The 25,155-nt window shown below is 36.0% G+C and overlaps 3 protein-coding genes across 6 annotated transcripts; 2 read left to right on the top strand and 1 right to left on the bottom strand.

Annotated features, from left to right (window-relative positions):
- Positions 1-1,622: 1,622 nt before the first annotated feature.
- LOC102605224 (alpha-mannosidase 2) lies at positions 1,623-7,419 on the bottom strand. The gene is made up of 4 exons (XM_006338452.2): positions 6,703-7,419; positions 6,229-6,378; positions 5,867-5,899; positions 1,623-4,850 (listed from the first exon to the last, which is right to left on the bottom strand). The coding sequence occupies exons 1-4, from the start codon at positions 7,243-7,245 to the stop codon at positions 2,121-2,123; spliced, it is 3,456 nt and encodes a 1,151-aa protein (XP_006338514.1). The 5' UTR covers positions 7,246-7,419; the 3' UTR covers positions 1,623-2,120.
- A 1,856-nt stretch (positions 7,420-9,275) lies between these two features.
- Positions 9,276-12,693, top strand: LOC102577858 (protein transport SEC13-like protein). Of its 2 annotated transcripts, NM_001288383.1 has the most exon segments (5): positions 9,327-9,406; positions 11,490-12,202; positions 12,205-12,209; position 12,212; positions 12,215-12,563. In NM_001288383.1, coding segments are annotated over 4 exon segments (903 nt in total). In that variant the 5' UTR covers positions 9,327-9,406; positions 11,490-11,521; the 3' UTR covers positions 12,431-12,563.
- A 1,291-nt stretch (positions 12,694-13,984) lies between these two features.
- On the top strand, positions 13,985-18,548 carry LOC102604112 (E2F transcription factor-like E2FF). Of its 3 annotated transcripts, none has more exons than XM_006338449.2 (11): positions 13,985-14,222; positions 15,666-15,736; positions 15,852-15,904; positions 15,983-16,060; positions 16,134-16,190; positions 16,354-16,423; positions 16,576-16,643; positions 16,714-16,756; positions 16,875-16,936; positions 17,030-17,435; positions 17,972-18,548. In XM_006338449.2, the coding sequence occupies exons 1-11, from the start codon at positions 14,131-14,133 to the stop codon at positions 18,061-18,063; spliced, it is 1,092 nt and encodes a 363-aa protein (XP_006338511.1). In that variant the 5' UTR covers positions 13,985-14,130; the 3' UTR covers positions 18,064-18,548. The 3 variants fall into 3 exon arrangements, with proteins under 3 accessions (XP_006338511.1, XP_006338512.1, XP_006338510.1); XM_006338450.2 differs by having other exon boundaries at positions 16,714-16,786; positions 18,091-18,548; XM_006338448.2 differs by having other exon boundaries at positions 13,986-14,222; positions 16,714-16,786.
- The last annotated feature ends 6,607 nt before the right edge of the window (positions 18,549-25,155 follow it).

The following is a 25,155-nucleotide window of genomic DNA, read 5'->3' as shown; positions in this document are numbered from 1 at the left end:
GGTTTTATTGACAATAATTATTCGTTCTTTTCTATGCTTCGATCATCATATTATGTGTTGCTATTGTTCTCTTTTACATTACTTTTTTTTTCTTTCACTCGTCATTTTATTATGTTTTACTTGAGCTGAGGGTCCATCGGTAAACAACTTCTCTACCTTCACAAGATAGGTGTAAGGTTGTGTACACACTACCTTCAAAATTCACTTGTGGAATTACGCTATCTTATTGTTGTTGTTATAATTAAACAGCCTATTAACTTAATCTTTATTTACTATTTACTCACTTCGTTTATTTTTTAATGTTTTATGTCAATTCTCCAAAGAGATCTTTATTTTTGCAAAATGTCATGTTAACACTTAACTCAGTGAATGTCACTTGAGTACTAAATAATTTGTGGCTATGTTATTTGAACTCTTTTAAGAGTATTATCCTATTTGTGTTGGATTCTCAAAAGAGTGAGTATTACTAAATAATTTGTGCCGTTTGGACTCTTTTTTAGAATCTGAAGCACCGGCCGTGTTTTTGAAGAGTCCAATAAACACAGAGGCACTTAAAAGTTCAATAGTAATTACTTTTAACAAGTTAAAGGTAGGAATTTATGTAACACATACCGCACCTGCTTTGAACTTTAATCACGAGAAGAAGGCGGGAATGCGCCAACTAGATGCTCGTCATCGGGAATGCTCGTCGTCGGAAAATTAATTGATGATTATGAATCTATATATAATCAAAATGAGAAAGAGCAGAGATGTTATTAAAATTATTTTCCTTTACGAATGAAAGAAGTTGAGAGTTTCAGTCGTTACCATTTAGTTGTTCCCAAATCTCGTGGGAATCGCTAAGCTGTTTAAGTATTGTGAGATCATATTCAGAGAAAAACAGATAACTAGAACAGCCAAAGTTTGAGATTGAGAAGAAAAAACAAACAAGAATAGGCATTGGGATTGGGGATCCACTTACGTAAAACATTTTGTTGGCGCTTTTTAAGGGGTTTTAATTTGGATCTATTCAAACTCTTATAATTACCAAAAATTGCAAACTGCTCATTCACTTTTGTTAAACGAAATTACTAGTACATGTTAATACTTTCATTATGAGAACAGCATTTGACAGATTCAAATGAGGAGCAAAATATGGCCCATAAAGTGAACCAAAAATAGTAGACGTAGATAAATCTATAATGTCGACATCAGCTTAATTCCTTAAAAATTATTAAATGCAACAATATTAATACAATACTCTTACTTTAAAAATAACAGAGCGAACATGAATTAATATGTTGGGGGAGAGAAAAGGAACTTTTTTTTTATTTGGGTGAAGAACCTGTTTGCATTTGCTAAAAAGGCATACTAGATGAAAGCTATATCAGCATGCTCGAATGAAAATTTCGACAGGTCATTTACCCATTTACCCCTACTTTGTATTGATCTTTCGCATCATAATATCCCACAAGTCAAGAAGTTTGATGTCTTTATGTTTGAACCCTTCTGCTGCTACTGGGAGGAATTGGAATATTAGCGCATCAAGTTTATGAAAGCAAGACGTAATGAGAAACACAATATTTTCCATCCCAGCTACAGCAAGTTACTTTCCGAGGAAATCTTTTTTTTTTTCAAAAACAAATGTTTCAAAAAGACTCATCATTTGCATACAATCTGTCGAGCAATGTCATCATTAGCTTAATATCAAAAACATGTAGTACTACTATATTCTAATAACAACCTTAACTTATGCCCTATAAAATTACCTAAGCATTCTAATCCCGCCTACTTTAACATCTTCTTGGAAGAGAACCATGTGCAAAGCAGTTCTCCTTCATATAAGATGAGATCTTCTGTTAGCACCCGCAGTTTCAATAACATAACGTTCTTCTCTGGAAGTGTTCTGAAGTAGCTGTGTTACAGCAGGAACAATTCTCAAGCCCTCAAGCCTCAACTGACAATGTCAAAAACCCTCTAGGCAAACCGCAACTGTGAGAATTTCTACCTTCATCTCTCCAAAATACAGTAGATCTTGAAGTTGTGATGTCGAAAACAGAGTTGCAGTGGTGGTCCTTGAACTAGCACATCCTAATTCAGCTTCAGTTGGGAAAAGAATATACACGTGATCTATTCCTTCACTAGTGGGGCCTTAGTTCCAACTTGTAAGCCTGTATCTCCATGGGTGAAATGAGGACATGCCCATCATGAGCTCCATCTCCAAAATGGTCGCCATAGCCAAGTATCTCTATGTCATCATGCAAAAGATTTAAAGAAGTAGCCTTTGCATTCAACACAGCCAGATTCTTGAACATGTAAAACAGATTAACGGGCACATCAGCTACACTTGAACATTCTGACCTGGCCTTTCTACAGAAAGAAGAATCCCAGTGTCGTCTCTGAAAGACTAGGGCAAACCTAGGCTCTTCAAGTTGTTGTTGAGTATACTTGAGAGGACGAGGAACCTTGAAGTTGACAATATGCAAGTCACATGGTAAAGAAGCTGCCAGGGGAGAAAAGGACCTAGGGGGTGGCTGTACAGAGATTTCCTCAGATTTCTTGGCAATGAATACATGAAGAGGATAGTTTAGGTGGGCACCAACCAAATGCGATAGAAGAGACGGATTTAGAGGATGAGGACCTGTAGTTTGGTTTGCTTCTGTAACATTAGACTCCACAAGGATATGGAAAACAACATTCATTGCACGGTTATCCATCACTCCTTGGCCTAGACCACGTCCATCATCCCTTACCAATCTCCTGTCAAGCATTATCTCTAACCATCCATCCTTGAGACTTGCAACACCCAAAGACTGCCTAGTGTGGACAGAGAAGCGGTCTCCATGTGGTCCTTGCATAAATGCAAGGGAAGGTATTGGATAATAGTTGCCCTGTGTAGGGATCTTATCATAGGATTCTCTACGGCTCATCTGGAATCCATTTAGATCAGAATAGAAAATCCTTTTGTTTTCAATATCAGTCTTGTACCTAACTATCAATTCCCTGTCATTGAGTTCATGACCAAGAAGCTCAACATGATACTCCTTCTCAATAATGTGTTCCTGTATGGTATTGTGACCGTTATATATGCGGGTGCTATGGGAAATTGGAGACTTGTCCCATGCTGTCATTGGGTAAGAATAGACCTCCTGTACCAAATGGCCCTCCGAGATAACCATAATCCCACCAGCTTGTATGATTGGCTCAGCCTCACCCTCCGGTTTGAACAGGTAGGCTCCACCTGTGCTAGAGTACATATCAATTTCTTCATCAATAACATTTTGTCTACCATCACTATGGCTTACTTTCTGCAACAAACCAAACTTGGTACTAAAGGTGAGTGTCAGATGTTCATTCTGGATTGCTGCTTCATTGCTCTCAAACTTTGAGCAAGTGTATGGTGATGGGCAGGAGATATTTCCAGAAGACACTGATATTCTAAGTTGTGCAGGTATTGCCTTCTCACATCCAGCAAATCCATTCGCAACATAATATGTTTGCAATCCCATGGCAGGTACTGAAGCTTTCCAGTACACACGATGTCTTTTAGATAAAGTACTTCTCTTATCATGTGACAACTCTGGAGATATCTGGCTTTTAATACATGTCCAGTTTGAGTCCAAGATTGTTACATCCGGCCTCTCAACAGTGACCATGACAACTTCATTTCTTGTCTGCTCTGATGGATTGAAAAGGACCACCGTCTGAACAGTTCCTTCACGAGCGCTGACGGCTTTAACCACTGGTTGGGCATCATATTTAGATCTCGACTGTGCTGGTTCAAACTGAGAAGGAGGTTGGTCATTTTTCTCATGGCGGATCCCTAGTAACACCTCAATAGCCTTAGACATAAAAATTTGAAGGTCTTGCAGAGCCAAGTGCATCCGTGTTCCATAGTCCTGCACCACATGGTCCTTGGCAGTACCAGTGACCCCATCATGATGCTGAAAAAGTGCCAAGTTCCTTCTCGCTGCGGTCAATTTGTAGGAAAATCCAGTAGGCAATTTTTCACACTGTATTCTTTGGCAGTAACCTAATAGGAAAGCCATCAACATTTCAGCACTGCGAAGGTTATGCTCCAAAACACGATCAACTGCCTTGAAGAAAGGCCTGGAGACATAATAGCCACTCCAGTAATCCTGTTGCCTGTCAGCGTAAGTGAAGAAATCACCTGACAGAGAAGGAAACCCCCCAATCTCACCAGATCCAATCTCATGTGGACGAGAATAGTTTACTCTGTCAGCCTCATCACGTAGTGTTCGGAAATAATCATCTAAAGTACCAAAATTAGCCTCTGCATTCAAGCCAGGGTTGGAATTGATATAATCAAACAGCATTTGGTAATTCCGAAACTGAGCTTCTGCTTCATCAACACTGACATAACGGAAATCGTCACCTAGAGGAACAAGAAGTGTATTTGTTCGATATAGTGTTGATTTCTTTCTATACTGATCCAAAAGTTTAAGTGCTCTTTCCTTCACATTCTCCTGGGTGGTCTCCTCAGGATGCTCTCCCCAAGGACATCGTTCATAAGGAAACCCATACATTCGAGCAAAGTCAAACTGACAACAAATTGCAGGCTCAGGTCCACAAGTATGTGGAACATCATAGGAATAAAATGGCATCATATGGACAAAAATATCAGTTCTTTCTTCGGCATCCCAGCTCTGTCGCCACACATATTCCAAATTCTGGTTTAAAGCCAGTTCCTTCTTCAACTCATAATGAGTTCTCTGTATTAGCATGTTCTCGAAACCCATACGCCGCAAAAGATATGCCATAGTTGGTGAATAGCCGAAGGGATCAATGGCCCAAGAATTTTTAGGAATTACACCTATAGTCTCATTCAACCACATATTTCCTTCTGTAATCTGAGCATAAATGCAAAAAATCGAGATCTAGATTAGTGAATAGTACAAAATGAAATGAGAAGCAAATGAATATGAGACCAATATGAATTGAGAAGAAAACAGAATGACCACCAAAAAATGCAAAACAAGGTAGAAAAATCACTTCATCTCCAATTCAATAAAAAAGTTGATCCAAATCAAGTTAGATTGGCAAATAAATTAGCAACAATCAAGCGACTAACTAGAGTCAAACAACAAATCTTTTCTTGATTGTTAGTCAAACGACATAAAACCTACAAATATGAAACTGAAACTGTCATGACGCGAAATACCATATACCAGACGAATTAAGTTGCCTGTAATAATTGATACCCCATTGGTTAATCCAATGATTAATGATTCTAGGAAATTTCCTATAACATATTTTTAGAGAAAAGGATTGGATGAACTTAAAAGTTTTAAGCTGCGACTGTTTCTTATGTAAGAGGTATCCTTTTTGATAAATATATAAAGTAAAATATATCAATTTTACACTGGGTATGTTGTTGTCGTTGTTCTTGTATGTAAAGTAAAACCTACCAGTTCATATCCAATTCTAGCCTCTATCAGAATTTCGATATCTCATTAATTTTCTCAAAATGAGCTATTATCTACCACAAAGTCTAAAATATAGCATCTTCACACTATTCCTTTCAGTATACATCTAATGAGTAATAATTACATGTCAAGTATTCCAGCAATAAGCATCCATACCACAACAATGTTGAGAAAAATTCTAGCATAATATTTAGAGTGACAAAATCACCATAGCACTACCCTAAATTAGAGAAATATCAGTCTCGATTTCAGACACTAGTATTCTAATCTGTTGTAAATTACAAATCATAAGCAAGAAGACCTTAGATATCCTATATTACAACCAAATGGAGAAAATAATCTCTGTTTTTTCATTTATAGATACAATTCTTACTACATGATATTGCAAATATGTAAAGATACCAAGGCAGTGAATAATAAACAGAAAATTTCTTGTTTACCTGTTCAATAATTGCAAAGTAATGTGAATTAGCCTGCAGAAAAAGGAAAAATTGAAAGGCCGTAAGTCAACCATTATGGCATAAAATTGCCAAAGCTCCATTTATTCAGAACAAATTTGAATCCTTCAAAAGCAATTACAATTATCCAAATATCTGTATTTCAACGAATTTTTCTTATAATTATGCCATTTCCTTTTAAATATTTGATCCAAATTTATGCACCGAAAAGCTATTTGCGACTGCAATTATAGGAAGAATCATGACTCCCTCATAATAAGCTGTCAAATTTAAACACACCAGACTTTTTCTTTAATCTGCATTTTCTATTGTTTCAATGTTGTATAACATTAATGGAGGTTTACCTCATCATTCATCACCCAACCACCTCCAACAATTTCTAGCTGCCCATTCCTCACTAGATTGGTAAATGTCTCTTTCTTTTCATTGGTTGCATCCCTCCACCATCTCTCCAGATAGGACATCTCTTCCCATATAAATTTCCTCCGGGAATCCTAAAAGGAACAGAATTCAACAACCAACAAGTTATTCAGAAATTTAACATCCATATTAAGCAATGACAACAACTACCACTACTAATACGCCTCAATCTCAAACTAGAGGCCTGTTATATTAATGTCAATACTCATTCTGCTCCATTTTTCCCAGTTTCATTCCAATAATCAATAAAGGGGTTCTCGAAAATTAGCATTGTCTAAGCTCATACCTAAATCAAGATCAATTAAAACGATCAGATCAAATTAAAAAATGGTAATTCAATCCAAACAATCTAAGTTTATCACATGATGAAACTCAACTAAACTTGACACTGAAATTACCTTTGGAAGTGTTTCAACAAGGGTATCTAGGATGTGCTTGGACTGCCTATCATAATACTCCTCAACCGTAAGCTTCCAACCAGGATCATTATGTGAATGTGGGACAACAAATATTTTCAACTTCTCGGAATCCCATTCATTGCCTTTGTAGTTCACGTTCCAACCCTGCTTCCAAGCTCCACCATCTTCATCCCGAAACTGAATCTTATCGTACAAGTCCTTTGTGGTGATATCAACAACCGCACCTGACACAGCGTCGCTACCAGGAGATTTCCGGTAAGTGGGCTTCCTGAGTCGATGGAATCGGGTTCGGGCAGCTCGGAAATGGGATGAGAGAAGGGGTTTAGGGACTCCATAGCTGTAGACGATGAGAATGAAGATGAAGAGTGAGAAAGAGAGGCCTATGGTGAAGAAATTTGAAAGGAAGAAGTCTCTGAGGGCAGTACGTCTGCGGGATTTACGAGGTTGTCGGGAAGATGATTTGCTGGTGGGGAGGAGTGAATGGGCCCACCCAGTTCCGCCGCGGCGGGAGGAAAAGGCCATGTGAAAGGGGGGTGATGAGCGGTGGAGGAGTCAGATCTGCTGAAATTGAGTGATCGGAACTGTATCTGAAGTACTGAGTCCAATGTGATGAGAAGGAAGACTTGTACTTTTACACCTAAAATTAGGCAGAACTTTGATATTTTCTCAATTCACAATGATCACCTACTAATCTCAATTCAGCTACGCTGCTATGTTTGGATAATTAATATTATTCCCGTTTTTATTTATACATTGTCCTTATTAAAAATAGATAATTTCATAATATGAATATTTATTTTATTTATATTTATATGTCGTCGTTTAGTGGTGTCAAAAATGAACCCAAACCTATGTAACCCGTCCATAATTTTAAGGGTTGAGCTCAAGATAATTTGAATTTGGTTCAATCTCAGTCTATTCAAGCCTAACCCATTTTAAGAGAATCCTCAATTGAGCCCAATTCAATCTTCAATTTCAACTCATTTTAAAACTCTTTACTAAGATATGTTCTTATATTAAAGGTATGAATTATTATATATTTAACATCTTTTAGGATTTTATCTATGCATTTGTTACTTTTAAAAAAAAAACTTGAGCTGAAATTCGAATTGTAATTATAAAAGTTAAATATCACTATGTTAAAATTATTGAGATTAACCGGGCCAAATTGGGCGGGGCAAGATCCAACCCGTTTTTAGCCCATTTGAACCCAACCCATTTGAGCCCAAAGTAAATTTGGGCGGGTCAAGACCCAACCCGATTTTAATTTCAACCCATTTTAATATCTCCAATTTTAACTCAACCCGCCCATTTGACACCCCTATCGTCGTTACTAAAAATAGATGGTTTTAATATTTGTTACTATTTTACAAAATCAATAATATTGTATTTATTAAAATAATAAAGTCTGATATATCAATATAAAAACAATGCTACATTACACCTTGTTTGGATGGTTGTTACATGTTGTATTGTCATGTATTGCTAGTTTAAATATAATGTTTGTTTTGGTCGTTACTTAAATTCTATTGTATCGTATCGTTTAAATCCATCGTTAGATAACGACGAAAAGATCCATAAAACAATCGAATTGGCGTGATCGCATCGTTACCTTAATATGTTTTCCTCATTTTGTCTTTATTTATTATTTAATAATCATATTTCATCTTTTATCTAACATTTCATAGCAACTCTACCTCGTACCCTACTTTTCTTACAGGTTTATCATTCAAATTATAGACGTGTAACAGTATAACGACGGAGAACGATACAATCTATCTAAACATTTTGTTCATTAAAACAATACAATACAATATATTATGAAACAATACGTAACAACCACCTTTTTGGGGTGGCCTAGTGGTTTGGGCTTGGGACTTCCATGTTGGAGGTCTCAAGTTTGAAACTCCTCGCCAACAAAGCAAGGGGTTTGCCTTCTGGATCAAGCCCGTCACACCGGGCTTGCCTAGTGCAGGTTACCTCTCCTATGTGATTTGCGAGCTATTGCAAGCTCGTCATACCGGACTTGCCTAGTGTGGGTTGCCTCTCCTATGTGATATGCGAGTTATTGCAAGGCTCATGTCTAAAGCGAATTATCTCTCCTATGTGATTTGCGAGCTATTGCATAAGAATGTAGGTTTTATCCAAAAAATAAAAGTAGTACCATCCAAACGAAGTGTTAGTATATGCATATTTCATTAGTTATAGAAAGTGTTAAAAAAGAAGAAGATATTTGTTATTTCAATAGTAGTTATTAAAAAGTGTAAAAAAGAAGAAGAGAAGATTTAGTTATTTCGTTAACTATATATACTACCCATAAATTATATGGAATTACTATTTCTTCTCATAGGTTTAACCAAATATCGCATTAGTATTAATCATATAAAGTTAGATCTCTCCAACCAAAAATCATAGTACTATTTTATACAAATTATATAATGAGACTATTTGTCTTAATACTTCTAATGCACACACCCAAAAAAATAAAAAAATAAAATTTGGATTAATAAATAAACTTTAAAGAATGTATAGAAGGGATGTGCATAAAAAGTTGATTTAATTTAAAAGGCATTTTACCAGTAAAAACCACTTAAATATCATCCCCTCTCTCTCTCTCCAGCTTCGACGCGAACAAGCCATTCTCCTCTCTATCGTGTTTGCATCCAGAATTTTTCTGTTACAGGTAAAACAATCCCTTTTTCCCCTTCATTTGCTTACAATTGAGATCTGTATTTGAGCATTCGCTTTATTCGGTTTGGGTCGACCCGGTTTAAGATCCACGCAGAAATCCCAGATCTAGTTCGACATGTATCTTTTTGATTTGTTTTGATATCCTCAATGGACGTAATTTTCCCCATATATATCGTTTTTAGCTATACCGTTCTGTTTTATGTGTCTGATTTTCGGCGATCCGCGAATTGGTGGTTATTATCTGGAAATCCTAATCTGAATTGGGGGAAAACTGCTTAGAATCGGATCAGTTTCGATTCAATATTATATTAAGGTATGCCGGAGAAATGAATAGAAGTAGGAAATAGAAGATGAAAGATTGTTGCTTTTGATGAGGCAATAGTGCAAACAGTTCTTAACTGGGGTTAAACTGTGTCTTAGAACCTCGTGTGGTAGGAGTAAAGAATTCTGAGATAGACACATCTTATTGAGTGGTTTATGGTATCTTTGTGTTAATTGATTGACTGTTTATGTATCTTTGTGGTATCTTTGTCTATGTCGTAAACTATAGAGTATGGGTCTAGTAAGTTCTGTAAGATGAGATGCTCATGTAGCAATTGTTTTTGCTGAGGACTTGAGCATTTATTAGGGAATAAATGTGGAAGCTTATAACTTGTTTGAATTTTGCATCTTCTGCAAAAAGGGTTTTCATTAAATGTTACCAATAGGATCAATTTCTCTGCCATATTACTGTCCACAAACAAGATAATCTATTTCTTCTCTCTGCTTAGTGTGGGAAGCTATTGAAATACTACCCAAAGAGATCTAGCAGAACAGATAAAAATGTATCTTTTTAGTTTTCTACAATTGATGAAAGCATAGGTAGATTTGAAGTCTAGTTATGTGCCATGAAGGAATTCTTCTATAATCTGCTATTTATATCTATGAAAACGCTTTCTTATTTCATGACTCATGCTTATATAATAATATATAAACCTTGATTGGAAGTCCTCTCTAGAAAAATGTATCATGGTTATCCATTCTGTATAGTAGTCACTTTAGGAGAATTACTTATTGGAGAACATAGTTATATTATATTCAGGAGTATCCTGATGAATTTAGCTGATATTTCACGATAACATTATCTTTGATTGAATTGATGGTCATTTTAGTATTTTAATCTCAATGGAGTACCTTTGCAGTTAATAGCAGTCTAGTCTGCAGCGCAAGGACATTGGAACACTTATGAGTATTACGTTAAAAGGAGTGCAGAAGCCAGCTCTAATATTTGTTACTAAAACTAGGAATCCTGATCTGGGCAGCTTAACTTATTATTGGTGAGAGCAACAAGTAGAATACTGGGGTAGAGGAGAGGATTTGGATTTGCACTTTTGGGCCCATAGACTATTTACTCATTAGTTAGTTTTAGTTTCTCAAGTACTTTGGTGTGTACTTTGTTGCCTTAACAATCTCTTTTGACCATCTTAAAAGGGTTTATGAATTAAGCTGCATTCTTTTCCCGAAATAATCATCCCTATCATGTATAGATATATTGGATCAATTCAATGCCTAATATGAGTTATATGTTAGCTAATCCGTTTTGTGTTAGATTCTCTGCCTCCTCAAATCAACTGCTATTGCCTTTTAGTGACTTTTCACCTATATAATCCCCTTCCCCTTCTGCAAATATAACATGTTCAGCAATAAACCATTTTTCTTTTTTTCATTCTGCCTGCATTTATGATAAAGGAAGGTTTCTACTTTATCTTTCTCTCTGGTGTATTGAAACGAACAAGCTCATAACATGACACGAGAAAGCTCATAATAATATTTTCTCTAAAAAAATTGTATTTGCAAAGATTAATTCACCTGAAGGCTCTTATGTTATTACTTTGGCTTATTTACGATTTATGTATATTTTTTTAGTTTGTTTAGTTGTTTGAGTTGCATTTCTGTTCTTAGGCTTTTTAACTGATTTTGGATGAAGAGTCTGTCTTCTTTTCTAACCAAATAGGGGGTGGAGAAGAGTACCCTCTTCAATGTTTTATCTTTTTAACTGACATCTATACTAACATTGGATCTAAGCATAAATGCAGGAGCTGTGAGATATCAGTAGCGGCAACAGAAAATGCCAGCCCAGAAGATTGAAACTGGTCACAATGACACAGTTCACGATGTTACTATGGACTATTATGGAAAACGTGTGGCTACAGCATCTTCTGATACCACCATAAAAATAACTGGTGTGAGCAACAATGCTACTTCACAACACCTTGCTACTTTGAGTGGTCATACCGGCCCTGTTTGGCAGGCTGCCTGGGCTCACCCCAAATTTGGCTCAATCCTTGCGTCCTGTTCCTATGATGGTAAGGTAATAATCTGGAAGGAAGGCAATCAGAATGAGTGGACACAAGCTCATGTTTTTAGCGAGCACAAATCATCGGTTAATTCCATCTCCTGGGCTCCTCATGAACTTGGGCTTTGCTTGGCTTGTGGTTCTTCTGATGGTAATATTTCAGTGCATACCGCCAGGTCAGATGGTGGTTGGGACACTACGAGAATAGACCAAGCTCATCCAGTTGGGGTAACATCAGTTTCATGGGCGCCATCAATGGCTCCTGGTGCTTTAGTTGGTGCAGGTGTGCTTGAACCTGTTCAAAAGCTGGCATCTGGTGGATGTGATAACACTGTTAAGGTTTGGAAGTTGTATAATGGTGTTTGGAAGATGGATTGCTTCCCTGCACTTCAGATGCACACTAACTGGGTGAGAGATGTAGCTTGGGCACCAAACTTGGGACTTCCAAAGTCTACAATTGCTAGTGCTTCAGAGGATGGTACGGTTGTCATATGGACTGTGGGAAAGGAGGGAGATCAGTGGGAGGGCAAGGTTCTTAAAGACTTCAAATCTCCTGTTTGGAGAGTCTCATGGTCTCTTACCGGAAACTTGTTGGCAGTTGCAGCTGGGGATAACAATGTCACTTTGTGGAAAGAAGCAGTTGATGGGGAGTGGCAACAGGCCTCCACTGTTGACCAATAGAGCTGGAACTTGGGAAGTAATATAATTCAAGTTTTTGTGTTCTCTTTCTACCATTCAGACCTTTTTCCTAGCTGAGGCCTGAGTGAGAGTTAGCCCTTTAATTAAGGACTGTTTACTTTGATTTGATTCTTCTCCTTTTACTCAGTATGCATCCAATTTCAGTTAAGCTATAGACCTTTTTCTTTCTGCCTTTTTATGTTGAATTTTGAATATACTTGGTGATTAAATGTGTCAGGTTTTATTATATGACCACTTTTTGACTATGCCATGGAATTGTCATTTCCCTCTCCCCAGAATTTATATTGTTAGGGAAATATATAAAATTTATAGCCATCGAAATTTTTTGAACCGAGTAGATTTTATCTATTCATGTAACATATTTTTACCTGCTTCAGCTTGAATTTAGATAAAAATGATAGACTAGACTCAACTCATCTTGATAAATAAACTTCTCTATTAAGGTGACTATTGATATTAAATGCAAACTTCTTCTTTTTTAAAATAATATTTAAAAGAAATGTTAATATAGTCAAAACCTCTCTATATAACAATCTCGCTTGTTATGAGAATTTTTGTCTATTAGGGCTCGTTTGGTGTGAGGTATAAGGAATAACAATCTCAGGATAAAATGTAAGATTATTTTATCGCATATTGGGTTGAAGGTATTAGGTAGTCGTTGAATTAGTTATCCCACCATTTTTGTTATTGTGATTGACACTTATAAGTAGAGTAGCTGATGGTTCGTTTGAAAATGATTTGAAGTTGAAATTTTGTTTGCATGATTTGATTTCCTCCTCATAAACATGAAGAAAATAGAGTTTGTGAAAATTATTAAAATTTCCCCAGCTTTTATACTATCTTATCAAATGAGAAAATCATGATTCATAAACAAGGTAGTGAAATGTCCTAGATTAATTACTCACATATCCCATGTTCATTCATAAATAAATATTTTCAATTAGCAGGCTTTTTCATTTAAATACTAATACTTTTTAGATCCATTGAATCAATAAATTAACAATAGTAATAAAGTAGCTTTTTTTGATATAATCCTTTCACGTGTAATTCATGTCGAGTGTGATTTTTTATTTTTATTTTGCAAAATTTAAATTATGGATTCTTTTTATAAAAAGTATAAGTATATGAGTCAAGTTTTACATTTAAAAAAAATTAAAATCCTACCTTTTGAAGAATTTATAATTTGAAATTAAAATTAAAATTTTGTACATATTTTATAAATAAATATTAATTTCAAATTAAAACTGGACGTTTGAACCATAGATTTTAAATACTTTTTCACCTTATTTTAAATTTATGAAAAAAAAAGAAAAACACACTTTAAAATACTTTATTGAATTTGAAATGCAAATCCAAATTAGATTTGAAAACTTTACAATCAAGTTATAAAATATAATTTTTTCTTTCAAATGATGAATTAAGTGGTACATTAATCTTTTAAATCTACTTTGAGTATATGGACAAATAAATTGGATGGAGGGAGTAGTAAAAATTTATTCGGGAAAAGTGAATAGTTAAATTTGGGGAATAAAATGAAGAACGAGTTAAATGTAATTTCATGGTGCCCGCCAATTTCATCTATTTCCCTCTCTCTTTCTTCAAAGCTTCAGCGGTTTATCTCGAATTTTCCGTAGGGTTCTTCTCCGATCGCTTTCAACTTTCGATAACACAGAAACCTAGCAATGTCATCGTCACTCCATACTGAAGATTCTCAATGGAAAAACCCTAGCATTTACAGCCGCAAGGACAAATCGCTCGGTCTTCTTTGCTCCAAGTAATCTCTCTCTTCTTTTCTTTTGCATTTGTGTTTTATGCCTGAGATTCATAGGTGGTAAGTGTATCTACGCCACAATTCAATCTTAGAACGAGATGTTTATGTGAAATACGTAGTAAGTATATTAGTCGTGTTAGTGTAAGTGATTGATTGATGAGAGAATGTTGATGCTCGAGGAATTTTAGGGTTTTGAACTTATTTTGACTTTAAGATTCTGATTAAGGGTGAGGAATTAAATAAATTCTATATGGAAACTAAAGAAAAATCCTTAAGAAGCACAAACAGATCCAAGATTTGAATTTATGGGTTTCTATAGCAGTTTCAAGTTGATATATGATATTAATTGAGTTCACAGTTAGGTATTAATAAATATTTAGTGAATATACATAGTACTCTTGAAACTTTATACATTTATACTCCCTCCGTTCCAAAATAAGCGGTGTTTTAGCCTTTTTATTTTGTTTCCAAATAAGTGGTGCTTGAGGATTTCAAAAAGGAATTGATCTTATTCTTCCATGTTTTAGGATTTTAAGAAGGAATTGATCTTATTCTTCCAAAATTACCCTTCTTTTAATACATATAGTTTTACACCATTGAAGAATCATTTTTTTGGATGGCAAGGGAAACCCGCAGCCGCTACCCTTTGGGTGCACACATGATAAAATCCCCGCCCCTATACATATATACTCCCTCCATGGATCTGCCCTGCTAAGCAGGCACGTTTTAGAGTCAAGAGTATGAATGCTCATAGTTAGATTGAATTCAATTGAACAAACTCAAACCATAGACATTGGTTTCGCGTACTCCTAACTCAAAAACACTCTTATAAGGAATTAAACAAAACCAATAGAAGTTTAATAGATATCATCACAACAATCAAAGAAAAATGCTTGGAATGAAGGGTTTGATCCTCTCTTCTTTTTCTCTTCTTTCTTCGTCTCCTCTCTTTGTGAGCTTCCTCAAGTGGTTCTCTTCAACTTGAAGCCATAAATATGTCCATAACCTCCTTGGAGTTACTTTCTATCGAAAACTTCATGTTTATAGAATGCAAGGAAGACCTTTCTCATAGTGACTTGGGGATTTCTCTCTGATTTAATATGTTGGAGGGACACAGCGGTGGTTTCTAGCTCAGCAGCTCTGAGAAACTATTTTGCAAATGTTTAGTAAATTGAGCATGTCTCTTTGTAGGAGTTTTATCATGTCTCAACTCGTTGGAAAATTTTGAAAATTAATTGTTGAAGGTGAGATTTTTTATCTGGTATATTGATTGTATGTTCTTTGTTTCCTTCATCTACAAAATTAGATAGAAATGTGTGGAGGAAGCTGATGATGTGCCTTATAAAACTTAAAAACCTAAGTAAAAAATCTGTATTTTTTTCACTATAAATCAACATATCATCACTATCATTACTTTCTTGACCTGATAAATTTTGTACTATTCAGTTTCTTGAAGCTATGTGATCGGGAAGGTGAGGACTCCACCATTGGTTTGGACAATGCTGCAGATCAATTAGGTCTTTGCTCTGTCTTCTCATCTACAAGTCCTCATTTTGTCTTCCCAACTGTATCAACACCAATAAGCAGATTTCTTCTTGAATATTATCACACAGAATCTCTTTGTGGTTGTAGGTGTCGAGAGGCGTCGCATTTATGATATTGTCAATATTTTGGAAAGCGTTGGGGTAATTCTTTATCTTTCATCTTTGGATCTTCCTCTCATAATCTTTATATGATTGAATGACTAAGGCAGTTTATTTCAGGTTTTGTCAAGAAAAGCTAAGAATCAGTATAGATGGAATGGGTATAGTGCAATTTCTAAAGCTGTAGATTTGCTTAAGGTAGTTGATATGCATTTTCCTTGTCTCATATGGACATGTCCTGGGAATTTGATATTATTTGCTTATTTTGTAGAAAGAAGGACTAAAAGATCTGTCCACTGTCTCCTCTACTTGCCACAATGTTTCAAATGTATGTACACCATGTTCTTTATTTGTCCACCCTTCACCACAATGAGCCATCTATATAGGGTGATTTGGAGTGGGACTGTAATAGTTCAAATGTGGATATTCTCCCATTAGTTCACTCAATTAGTTACTTTGGTTTGCTCTGCGATTGCACCTTCTTCTACTAGGTCATAGCTTGTAACAATTCAGATGTTAAGGAAAAAGGAGAAGGCAAGACTGCTGGATCAAATAAAATTGGTAAGTTCTTCTCTGTAGGTGTAATGGTTGTGGTTTTTTAATTGATTTTTTTCCCAGTGGAAGGAACATTATTCTGATATTCTAAAGAACTGCTGGATATCATATATCACATTCAATATTTAGTGAGACTAACTTGAGGTCTGATTATGTAGACAACCGGAAGGAGAAGTCTTTGATGATTCTTGCACAAAATTTTGTAAAGCTTTTCCACTGTTCTGATGTAAGTGGAGCCATACAGATTTTCTGACTAGTTGTCAACTGTTTGCAAGCTAATGCCTTATCTTCTGTAGGTTGACTTGATATCTCTTGACAAGGCTGCATCAACTTTGCTTGGTGATGTCCACGATCCGATGGCTATGAAGAGTAATTCATGTTCATAATATGTTGTTATGTTTAACTTATGATGGAAAATTTGACAGAAAGCTTGTTATCTTTCATAAATATGTTGCAGCAAAGACCAGACGCTTGTATGATATTGCAAATGTTTTTGTGTCTTTGAATCTCATTGAGAAGGTTGGTCATATAGTTTGAATGATCAGTAACTGCGTATTCTCAAAATAATGACGTAGATAATTATTTCTTCTGATCTTTGCAATACATATGTAGATACGCAGCCCAGATAATGGAAAACCAGTGTTTAGGTGGATAGCCTGGAACGAAAATCCGAGGAGTGGGTCCCTTGCAGCTGCTAAATCAGATGATTCAACAAGGAGAACTTTTGGGGCAGAGATCACAAACATAACTCCCAAACGATACAGGGATGACTCTTCATCTGATCTAATGTCAAATGGGCTAAAAAGGTTGAAAGTTGCAAAAGATGATGAATTAAAAGATAAAAAGCAGGAGATATCAGCAGAGCAGCTTAATGAACGTGGTACAAAGGATTTTGTATTTGGTCCTTTTGGTCCATCAAGTCTGCCTAGATCAGGAATTTCTGGAAAAGAAAATTTGAAACAGATTCAGAACTGGGAGGATCTTGCATCTAAATATCACCCTCAGTATCAGAATAAGGGTAATTTCTGAATCTCATTTGAATAAGTTGAATACCTTTTATTCTACCCATTCCAAGTGCGGTAGGGAGGAGGGGATGGTACCTTTCTTGGGCTATATTCTCATATATGTTGGTCCATAAGTCTACTCATTTCACAGGCTTCTCATATTAAGGCAGGATCACACGTTTGAACCCTTTTCTATTCCCCTCTCCCTACTCCTCATGAACAAAAGAAAAAGAATGAAAAAAGATATTCGTATACATTTTTGTGCTCGTTATTTCCTTTCTATGCTGCTCTGATTACACTTCTTTTTAGCCGAGGGTCTATCGGCTATAGCATGCCTTTGAAAAGGTGAATCGGCTCTGATTAACTCATCTGCCATTTTAAGAGTTACCCAGGATAGACTACATTTCTTGAATGGAAGTACAGTTTATCCAATTTCTAGTACCCAATTCAGCTACTGTTAGAGTAAAAATTGTTTTTCTGTTTATGTGAATGTATGTTTATATTGCATTAATGAAGAGGTTGAAATATTTCCATTTGCCAAATGTTACAGCTGCAAATGAGCTTTTTGCTCATTATGTTGAGGCATGGGAGTCTTGGCAGGTTGAAGCTGCCAACGAGCTGCACAAACAACATGAACATTAATGTCATCTTGGATCTTTTTTATTTCAGATGGTAGCAAACACATTCAACAAGGACATCTCTGATGCTGTTACTCTCACTTGAGAGATGGCGGTAATTGGTTGAATATCTCCTGCATACATATCAGTTGCGTGTGCGGCTTATTATCAGTTTGTGATATCCAAGCCCTTTAGTAATATTTGGTGCCATTGTAGTTCCCAGTTTTATCTGATGAGTTTCGTGCACAGGTCCATGGGAGACAATCAATCTCTCCTACATACTTAAATTTTTCGTATGAGCTTACTAGGTTTTTAAATGGCAAATACCTGCTACCATTGATGTTGTTATCTGTGTTCCGGTTCCTTTTCCTATTCAAACCTCTTGAAGCGATTCCAAACTGAACTTTAATTTTATTGAGCTAAATTAATCGTGTTGTAAATATTATGCAGACATCTTAAATCTTTGCTTGTCATCTCACTGTGTGGGAATGTAAATTAGAAATTGAAATATCATTGCATTTCATTGTGCAAGAGTGAAATATGCAGTATGTCGCCTACCTTATGTTTGATACGGATATTTATTATTTTAAGCTTGGATCTGACGAGAGTCTTATTCCTCTAAAATGAGCCTAATCCTACACGCACAGTTTGACAAACTCAAGCCTATGTATAAATGATGTATAATATATGGACTTGTGCTCATTCATAAATTTAACACGCTCGTGTTTTTTGGAATATGACCACCTTTTGGATATACCATAATAAACGAATATCACCACCTTGTGGATAATTCAAAGTTGGAGTAGGAGATCAAATTTATAGTGCTGCTAGCTATTTTAGTTTGTGAGAAATTGAGTTCATTAATTGAATATTTTTCTTCAAATTGATGATAAAGTTTCTACTCGAATAGTTTCAGCTGCCAACTCTCATAATTTCTGTGGATTATTTTTGAATTCTAGTCTAGTCAATAAAAATTCTCAATATCAACCGATGGCACACCACCACCGCCATGGGTTTTAAGCGTTGGTAGTACAATTATGCAGTCCTCTCTGAAACAGAGTCGATAAAAGTAGGAGATGATGACCAAACAAACACTCTATTTAAGTTCTAAAGGATGAATAAGATAGAGGAGTTTCGTTGGTTGACAGACTTGGAGATAACAATGGTGAACCATTTATCGCTAGATACGAGAAAGACATGCTAGCTTTCACTAGCTGCAGCAACAATTTAACAGTTGAAGAGGCTGAAGAACTTCGTAAGTGTGTACCAAGTGAAACATTGGAAAGAGAGAGATAGAGAGCAAGATCAATTTTGTAAGATTGATCGACTCGTATATCTCTTGGGAAGAGTTTGCTTCAAAAGTTAAGGTCTTACAATCCAACAAATTAGGAGCACCTTACCTCAGACAACCCGGTGAATCACCAGGAGAACTTTTATGCAAATCCTTCACCAGGTTGTTTATGTAATAGATCACGGGAAGAAGCCAGTAAACAATAACTCAACAAGAGACCAAGTTTGAAGGTTGCTTCACAAAGATAGGTATTTGTAAGATTATAAGTAAAACAAATATGTATGACATGTCCTTGTTAACATTGGCCTGTCTGGCTTTGCAACCAAAAGAAGCTAGAAATGTGGTTTAGCCCATAATGCTTGCATTCAATTTGTTAAGGGAACTCAGAGGAATCCCAAATCCACTGGACAACAGCGGCAAGGAGAAGGAGAAGCACGTGTGCAAAGCAGGTCATCCTCACTGCATGCAATACAATAGACAATAACAACCATTTCAAGTTATGAACATCAAGAGTACGAATGCTCATAGTTCAATTGAACGAACTCAAGTCATAGACATTGCTTTCGTGTACTCCTAACTCAAATATAAGGAATTAAACAAAACCATGAGAAGTTTAATAGATATCATCAGGACAATCAAAGAAAAATGCTCGGATTGAGAATGAAGGGCCTTGATCCTCTCTTCTTTCTTCGTCTCAACTTCCTCAAGTGGTTCGCTTCCACTTGAAGCCCTAAATATGTCCCTCACCTCCTTGGAGTCACTTTCTATCGGAACCTTCATGTTTATAGAATGCAAGGAGCACCTTTTGCATAGCGACTTAGGACTTCTTGCTGCCTTAATATGTTGGAGGGACACTGCGGTGGTTTTCTAGCACAGCAGCTTCAAGAAACTATTTTGCAAATCTTTTGTAAATTGGCCATGTCTCTTTGTAGGAGTTTTATCATGTCTCAGTTTGTTGGAAAATTTTGAATATTGATCGTATGTTCTTTGCCATTTTTTTTTTTGTCCCCTTCATCTACAAAGTTAGGTAGAAATGTGTGGAAGGAGCTGATGAAATGCCTTAAAAACAGAAAAACCTAAGTAAAAAAATCTGGATTTTTCGCTATAAATCAACATATCATCTATATATCATTACTTTCCTGAACTGATAAGTTTCTTACTATTCAGTTTCTTGAAGTATGTGATCGGGAAGGTGTGGACTCCACCAGTGGCTTGGACAATACTGCAGATCAATTAGGTCTACAAGTCCTCATATTGTCTTCCCAACCGTGTCAACACAAAATGCAGATATCTTCTTGAATGTTATTACAAAGAATCTCTTTGTAGTTGTGGGTGTCGAGAGGCGCACATTTATGATATTGTCAATATTTTGGAAAGCGTTGGGGTAATTCTTTATCTTTTCATCTTCGTCTCATAATCTTTATATGATGAATGAGTAAGGCAGTTTATTTCCGTTTTTGTCACGAAAAGCTAAGAATCAGTATAGATATGGAATGGGTATAGTGCAATTCCTAAAGCTGTAGATTTGCTTAAGGTAGTTGTCTAGTTAATATTATTTGCTTATTTTGTAGAAAGAAGGACTAAAAGATCTGTCCACTGTCTCCTCCACTTGCCACAATGCTTTCAAATGTATGTACACCATGTTCTTTCTTTGTCCACCCTTCACCACAAAGAGCCATCTATATAGGGTGATTTGGAGTGGGACTGTAATAGTTCAAATGTGGATATTCTCCCATTACTCATTAGTTCACTCAATTAGTTACTTAGATTTCCTCAGCGATTGCACCTTCTTCTACCTTGTAATCATTCAGATCTTTAGGAAAAAGGAGAAGGCAAAACTTCTGGATCACATAAAATAGGTAAGTTCTTCTATGTAGGTGTGATGGTTGTGGACCTGTGGTTTTTGAATTGAATTCTTTTCCAGTGGAGAGAACATTATTCTAAAGAACTACTGGATATCATATATCCCTATTCAATATTTAGTGAGACTAACTTGAGGTCTGATTATGTAGACAACCGGAAGGAGAAGTCTATGATGATTCTTGCACAAAATTTTGTAAAGCTTTTCCATCGTTCTGATGTAAGTGGAGCCATACAGATTTTCTGACTAGTTGTCAGTTGTTTGCAAGCTAATGCCTTGGTGGTGATGTCCACGATCAGATGACTATGAAGAGTAATTCATGTTCATAATATGTTGTTATGTTTAACTTATGATGAAAAATTTGTTTATCTTTCATAAAATGTGTGGCAGCAAAAACCAGACTCTTGTATGATATTGCAAATGTTGAGAATTATTTCTTCTGATCTTTGCAATAGCTTTGTAGCCCAGATAATGGAAAACCAGTATTTAGGTGGATAGCCTGGAAAGAAAATCCTAGGTGGTCCCTTGCAGCTGCTAAATCAGGTGATTCAACAAGGAGAACATTTGGGGCAGAGATCACAAATATAACTCCCAACGATAATTCTTCATCTGATCTATAATGTCAAACGGGCAGGTATAAAAGTTGAAAGTTGAAAAAGATGATGAATTGTAAGATAAAAAGTAGGAGATGTGCAGCTTAATAAACGTGGTACAAAGGATTTTGTATTTGGTCCATCAAGCCTGCCTAGATCAGGAGTTCCTGGGAAAGAAAATTTTAAACAGATTCAGAACTGGGAGGATCTTGCATCTAAATATCACCCTCAGTATCAGAATAACGGTAATTTCTAAATTTCATTTGAATAAGTTGAATAGCTTTCATTTTACCCATTCCAAGAGTGGTAGGGAGGAGGGAATGTGTACCACTCCTTGGTCATCCAATAGTTACAACGGTAATTATTCCTTTTTAGTAGTAGTTATTTTTCTGTAATAGTGTAGTTTTTCATTCCAGTAATGTTATTAGATCATGTCCTAGTTTCTAGGTGTAGTTATCTTATAAGTGTTGTATTTAAACTATATGTTTGTCTCAGAAAATATAAGCAGAAAAACAATTTCAGTTTTTGAGTACTTAACTCAAAAGATTGTAGCTTCTCTCTTAACGAACCAGCATCATAGGTCGTAGGAAGAAAACTTCACATTTATCTTGCAGCGTCCCATAACTAGATCCACAATAGGGGACCGTAACAACTTGGTATCAGAGACGGGAGTTGTGGGAAACCAAATTCAACATCAACTAGCACAATCGGTGAACTTGTTCCAAGAAGAACGTGCAGCCAATTTGGCCAGACAGGAAGCAATAAATGCTCGTTTGGATGCACTCGCAAAGGATTTAGAGAATTCTAAGGTCGATTCTAATTCAACTAAAAATACAAGTCAGAATCACAGTTGGCAGGATGGTCAAGATCAGAAGTAAGAGGAAGTTTCATCGTTCCTCGACATACAAAGTTGGATATCCCACGATTTAATGGCCAAGAAGACTCTTTGGGATGGTTGAACAAATGTGAACACTTCTTTTGACACCAACAAACTCTAGAAGAAGAAAAGGTTGGACTTGTTTCTTTTCATTTAGAAGGTTTTCTTCAACTAGAGATAGATATGCCTCAACCATCTTGGGATGAATTCAAATGTCAATGTAACCTGTGCTTTGGGCCACCAATTAGAAGTCAGAAATTGGGAGAATTGGCTAAGTTATGCCAGATTAGGTCTGTGGCAGATTACCAACAAAAGTTTGAGTAGTTAATTTTGCGGGCTAGTATAATCACTCAGTCGCAAAAAATTGAACTTTATATAAGCGGTCTTACTGATTATGTTGCTATTGAGGTTGAGCTGCATAATCCTCCAGATTTGGCTACGGCGATGAGTTTATCCCGGCTTTATGAACGCAAGGAACAACCCGTTTGTTCACAATTGTTAGATGCTTGCAAGTCCAAGGCAACAGATTTCTCACCTCAACAACATGCCAGATTTGTGAAGAAACTGACTAGATCTGAAATGGAGGAAATTAGGTGACTTAAGGGACTTTGTTTCAATTGTGATGAACCATTCACCCGAGGTTATCAATGCAAGAAACTATTCTGGATTGACTTTATAGATGACGAGGAAGAGTTTGTTGGAAAGGAGGGAAATACTAATACTTTCTGCACTTAGGGCGCTTGAGGACAAGCGCGATTTGGAGAAGAGTAGTGTTATCACTCCTTAGTCATCCAATAGTTAGAACAATATTTATTTCTTTTTAGTAGTAGTTATTTTCCTGTACTAGTGCAGTTTTTCATTTCAGTAATATTAGGAGATCATGTAATAGTGTTGTATTTAAAATATTTGTTTGTCTCAGAAAATATAAGCAAAAAACAATTTCAGTTTTTGAGTACTTTGACTCAAGAGATTGCATGTTCTCTCTTAACGAACGAGCATCATAGATCGTAGGAAGAAAACTTCAGATTTTATCTTGTAGCATATCCATAACAAGGGACCGTAACATAATGGCACCTTTCTTGGCTATATTCATGATATGTTGGTCCAGAAGTCTACTCATTTCACAAGTTCCTCATATTAAGGCAGGATCACACGTTTGAACCTATTTCTGCTTATATCTTATCCTCCCTAGACCCCACTTTTACTACATTTTAGCCTCTTTTTTGATTAATCACCGTCTTTAACCTCTTAATCCATGAGATATGAAGAACTAGTAGCTAATCATTAAGTATCTTTGGTAATTAGACTTCATAATGTTGAACAACATATAAGAAATGCCACAAGCAAAGAGAAGAAATAAGAAAACTATACCTTTATCACTAAGTCATGTTTTTATCTGAAGATGGCAACTCCAATTTGCTTGGTGCTGTTTTTCTTATTTCATGTTTTATATTTTCCAATTAAGCCTGATAATTTTGCACGCCCAACAGTTATAGCATGCCTTTGAAAAGGTTTCTAGGTGCAACTGCTTCTGCTATTTTAAGACTTACTCATGATAGACTACATTTCTTGAATGGAAGTACAGTTTATCCAATTCAGTTACTGTTAGACTCAAAATGTTTCCAATTTGCCAAATGAGCTTTTTTGCTCATTATGTTGAGGCAGGTTGAAGGTGCCAACGAGCTGCACAAACAACATGAACATTAATGTCATCTTGGATCTTTTTATTTCAGATGGTAGCAAACACATTCAACAAGGACATCTCTGATGATGTTACTCTCACTTAAGAGATGGTGGTAATTGGTTGAATATCTCCTGCATACATATCAGTTGAGTGTGCGGCTTATTATCAGTTTGTGATATCCAAGCCCTGATGCTTAGTAATATTCGGTGCCATTGTCATTTGATGAGTTTCGTGCACAGGTCCATGGGAGACAATCAATTTCTCCTACATGCTTAAATTTCTCGTATGAGCTTACTAGATTTTTAAATGGCAAATACCTACCTACCATTGATGTTGTATCTGTGTTCCGGTTCCCTCACTCGTATTCAAACCTCTTGAATCGTGTTGTAAATCTTAAATCTTTGCACATTTGCAGAATGGGCATGTATACCTTGATCATATTTCTGGATTTTCTCATGTACAGGTATAACTGATGTTTAACTCTCTCTATCAATATATAGATTTACCACTCGTATTTTGTTGGAAAATGAAGAAAATTTATTCATTTATAATATAAATTAATACAAGTATAAATTCTCAATGTTAACCGGTGGCACCACCACCGCCAACTCTGACTGTGTTATCACCATAGGGTCTGATTACAGTTTCTCCGATGACGATAATAATAACACCTAGAAATTAGCAATACAAATAATAACAATTGTGGTCATCATTATCACCCGTTAATTAAATATTTATTGGTTCAAAAAGAAGGTTTTGTTTTTGTTTTTAAAGTAGAAGAGTGGGTTTTAAGCATTGGTACAATTATGCA

This window comes from Solanum tuberosum, unplaced genomic scaffold (assembly GCF_000226075.1).
Source record: "Solanum tuberosum cultivar DM 1-3 516 R44 unplaced genomic scaffold, SolTub_3.0 scf00004, whole genome shotgun sequence".
Lineage (NCBI taxonomy): Eukaryota > Viridiplantae > Streptophyta > Magnoliopsida > Solanales > Solanaceae > Solanum > Solanum tuberosum.
This window is presented reverse-complemented; position numbering and strand designations above follow the sequence as displayed.

What these genes read in the sequence shown, in the direction of transcription:
- LOC102605224 (XM_006338452.2), bottom strand. Translation starts at nt 7,245, where the DNA reads ATGGCCTTTTCCTCCCGCCGCGGCGGAACTGGGTGGGCCCATTCACTC. An exon ending in TTGTTGAAACACTTCCAAAG is followed by an intron (nt 6,379 to 6,702) that starts GTAATTTCAGTG and finishes TGTTCCTTTTAG; the next exon opens with GATTCCCGGAGGAAATTTAT. An exon ending in ACTTTGCAATTATTGAACAG is followed by an intron (nt 4,851 to 5,866) that starts GTAAACAAGAAA and finishes ATTTATGCTCAG; the next exon opens with ATTACAGAAGGAAATATGTG.
- LOC102577858 (XM_015306178.1), top strand. Translation starts at nt 11,522, where the DNA reads ATGCCAGCCCAGAAGATTGAAACTGGTCACAATGACACAGTTCACGAT.
- LOC102604112 (XM_006338448.2), top strand. Translation starts at nt 14,131, where the DNA reads ATGTCATCGTCACTCCATACTGAAGATTCTCAATGGAAAAACCCTAGC. An exon ending in CTCGGTCTTCTTTGCTCCAA is followed by an intron (nt 14,223 to 15,665) that starts GTAATCTCTCTC and finishes TGTACTATTCAG; the next exon opens with TTTCTTGAAGCTATGTGATC. An exon ending in AAGCTGTAGATTTGCTTAAG is followed by an intron (nt 16,061 to 16,133) that starts GTAGTTGATATG and finishes CTTATTTTGTAG; the next exon opens with AAAGAAGGACTAAAAGATCT.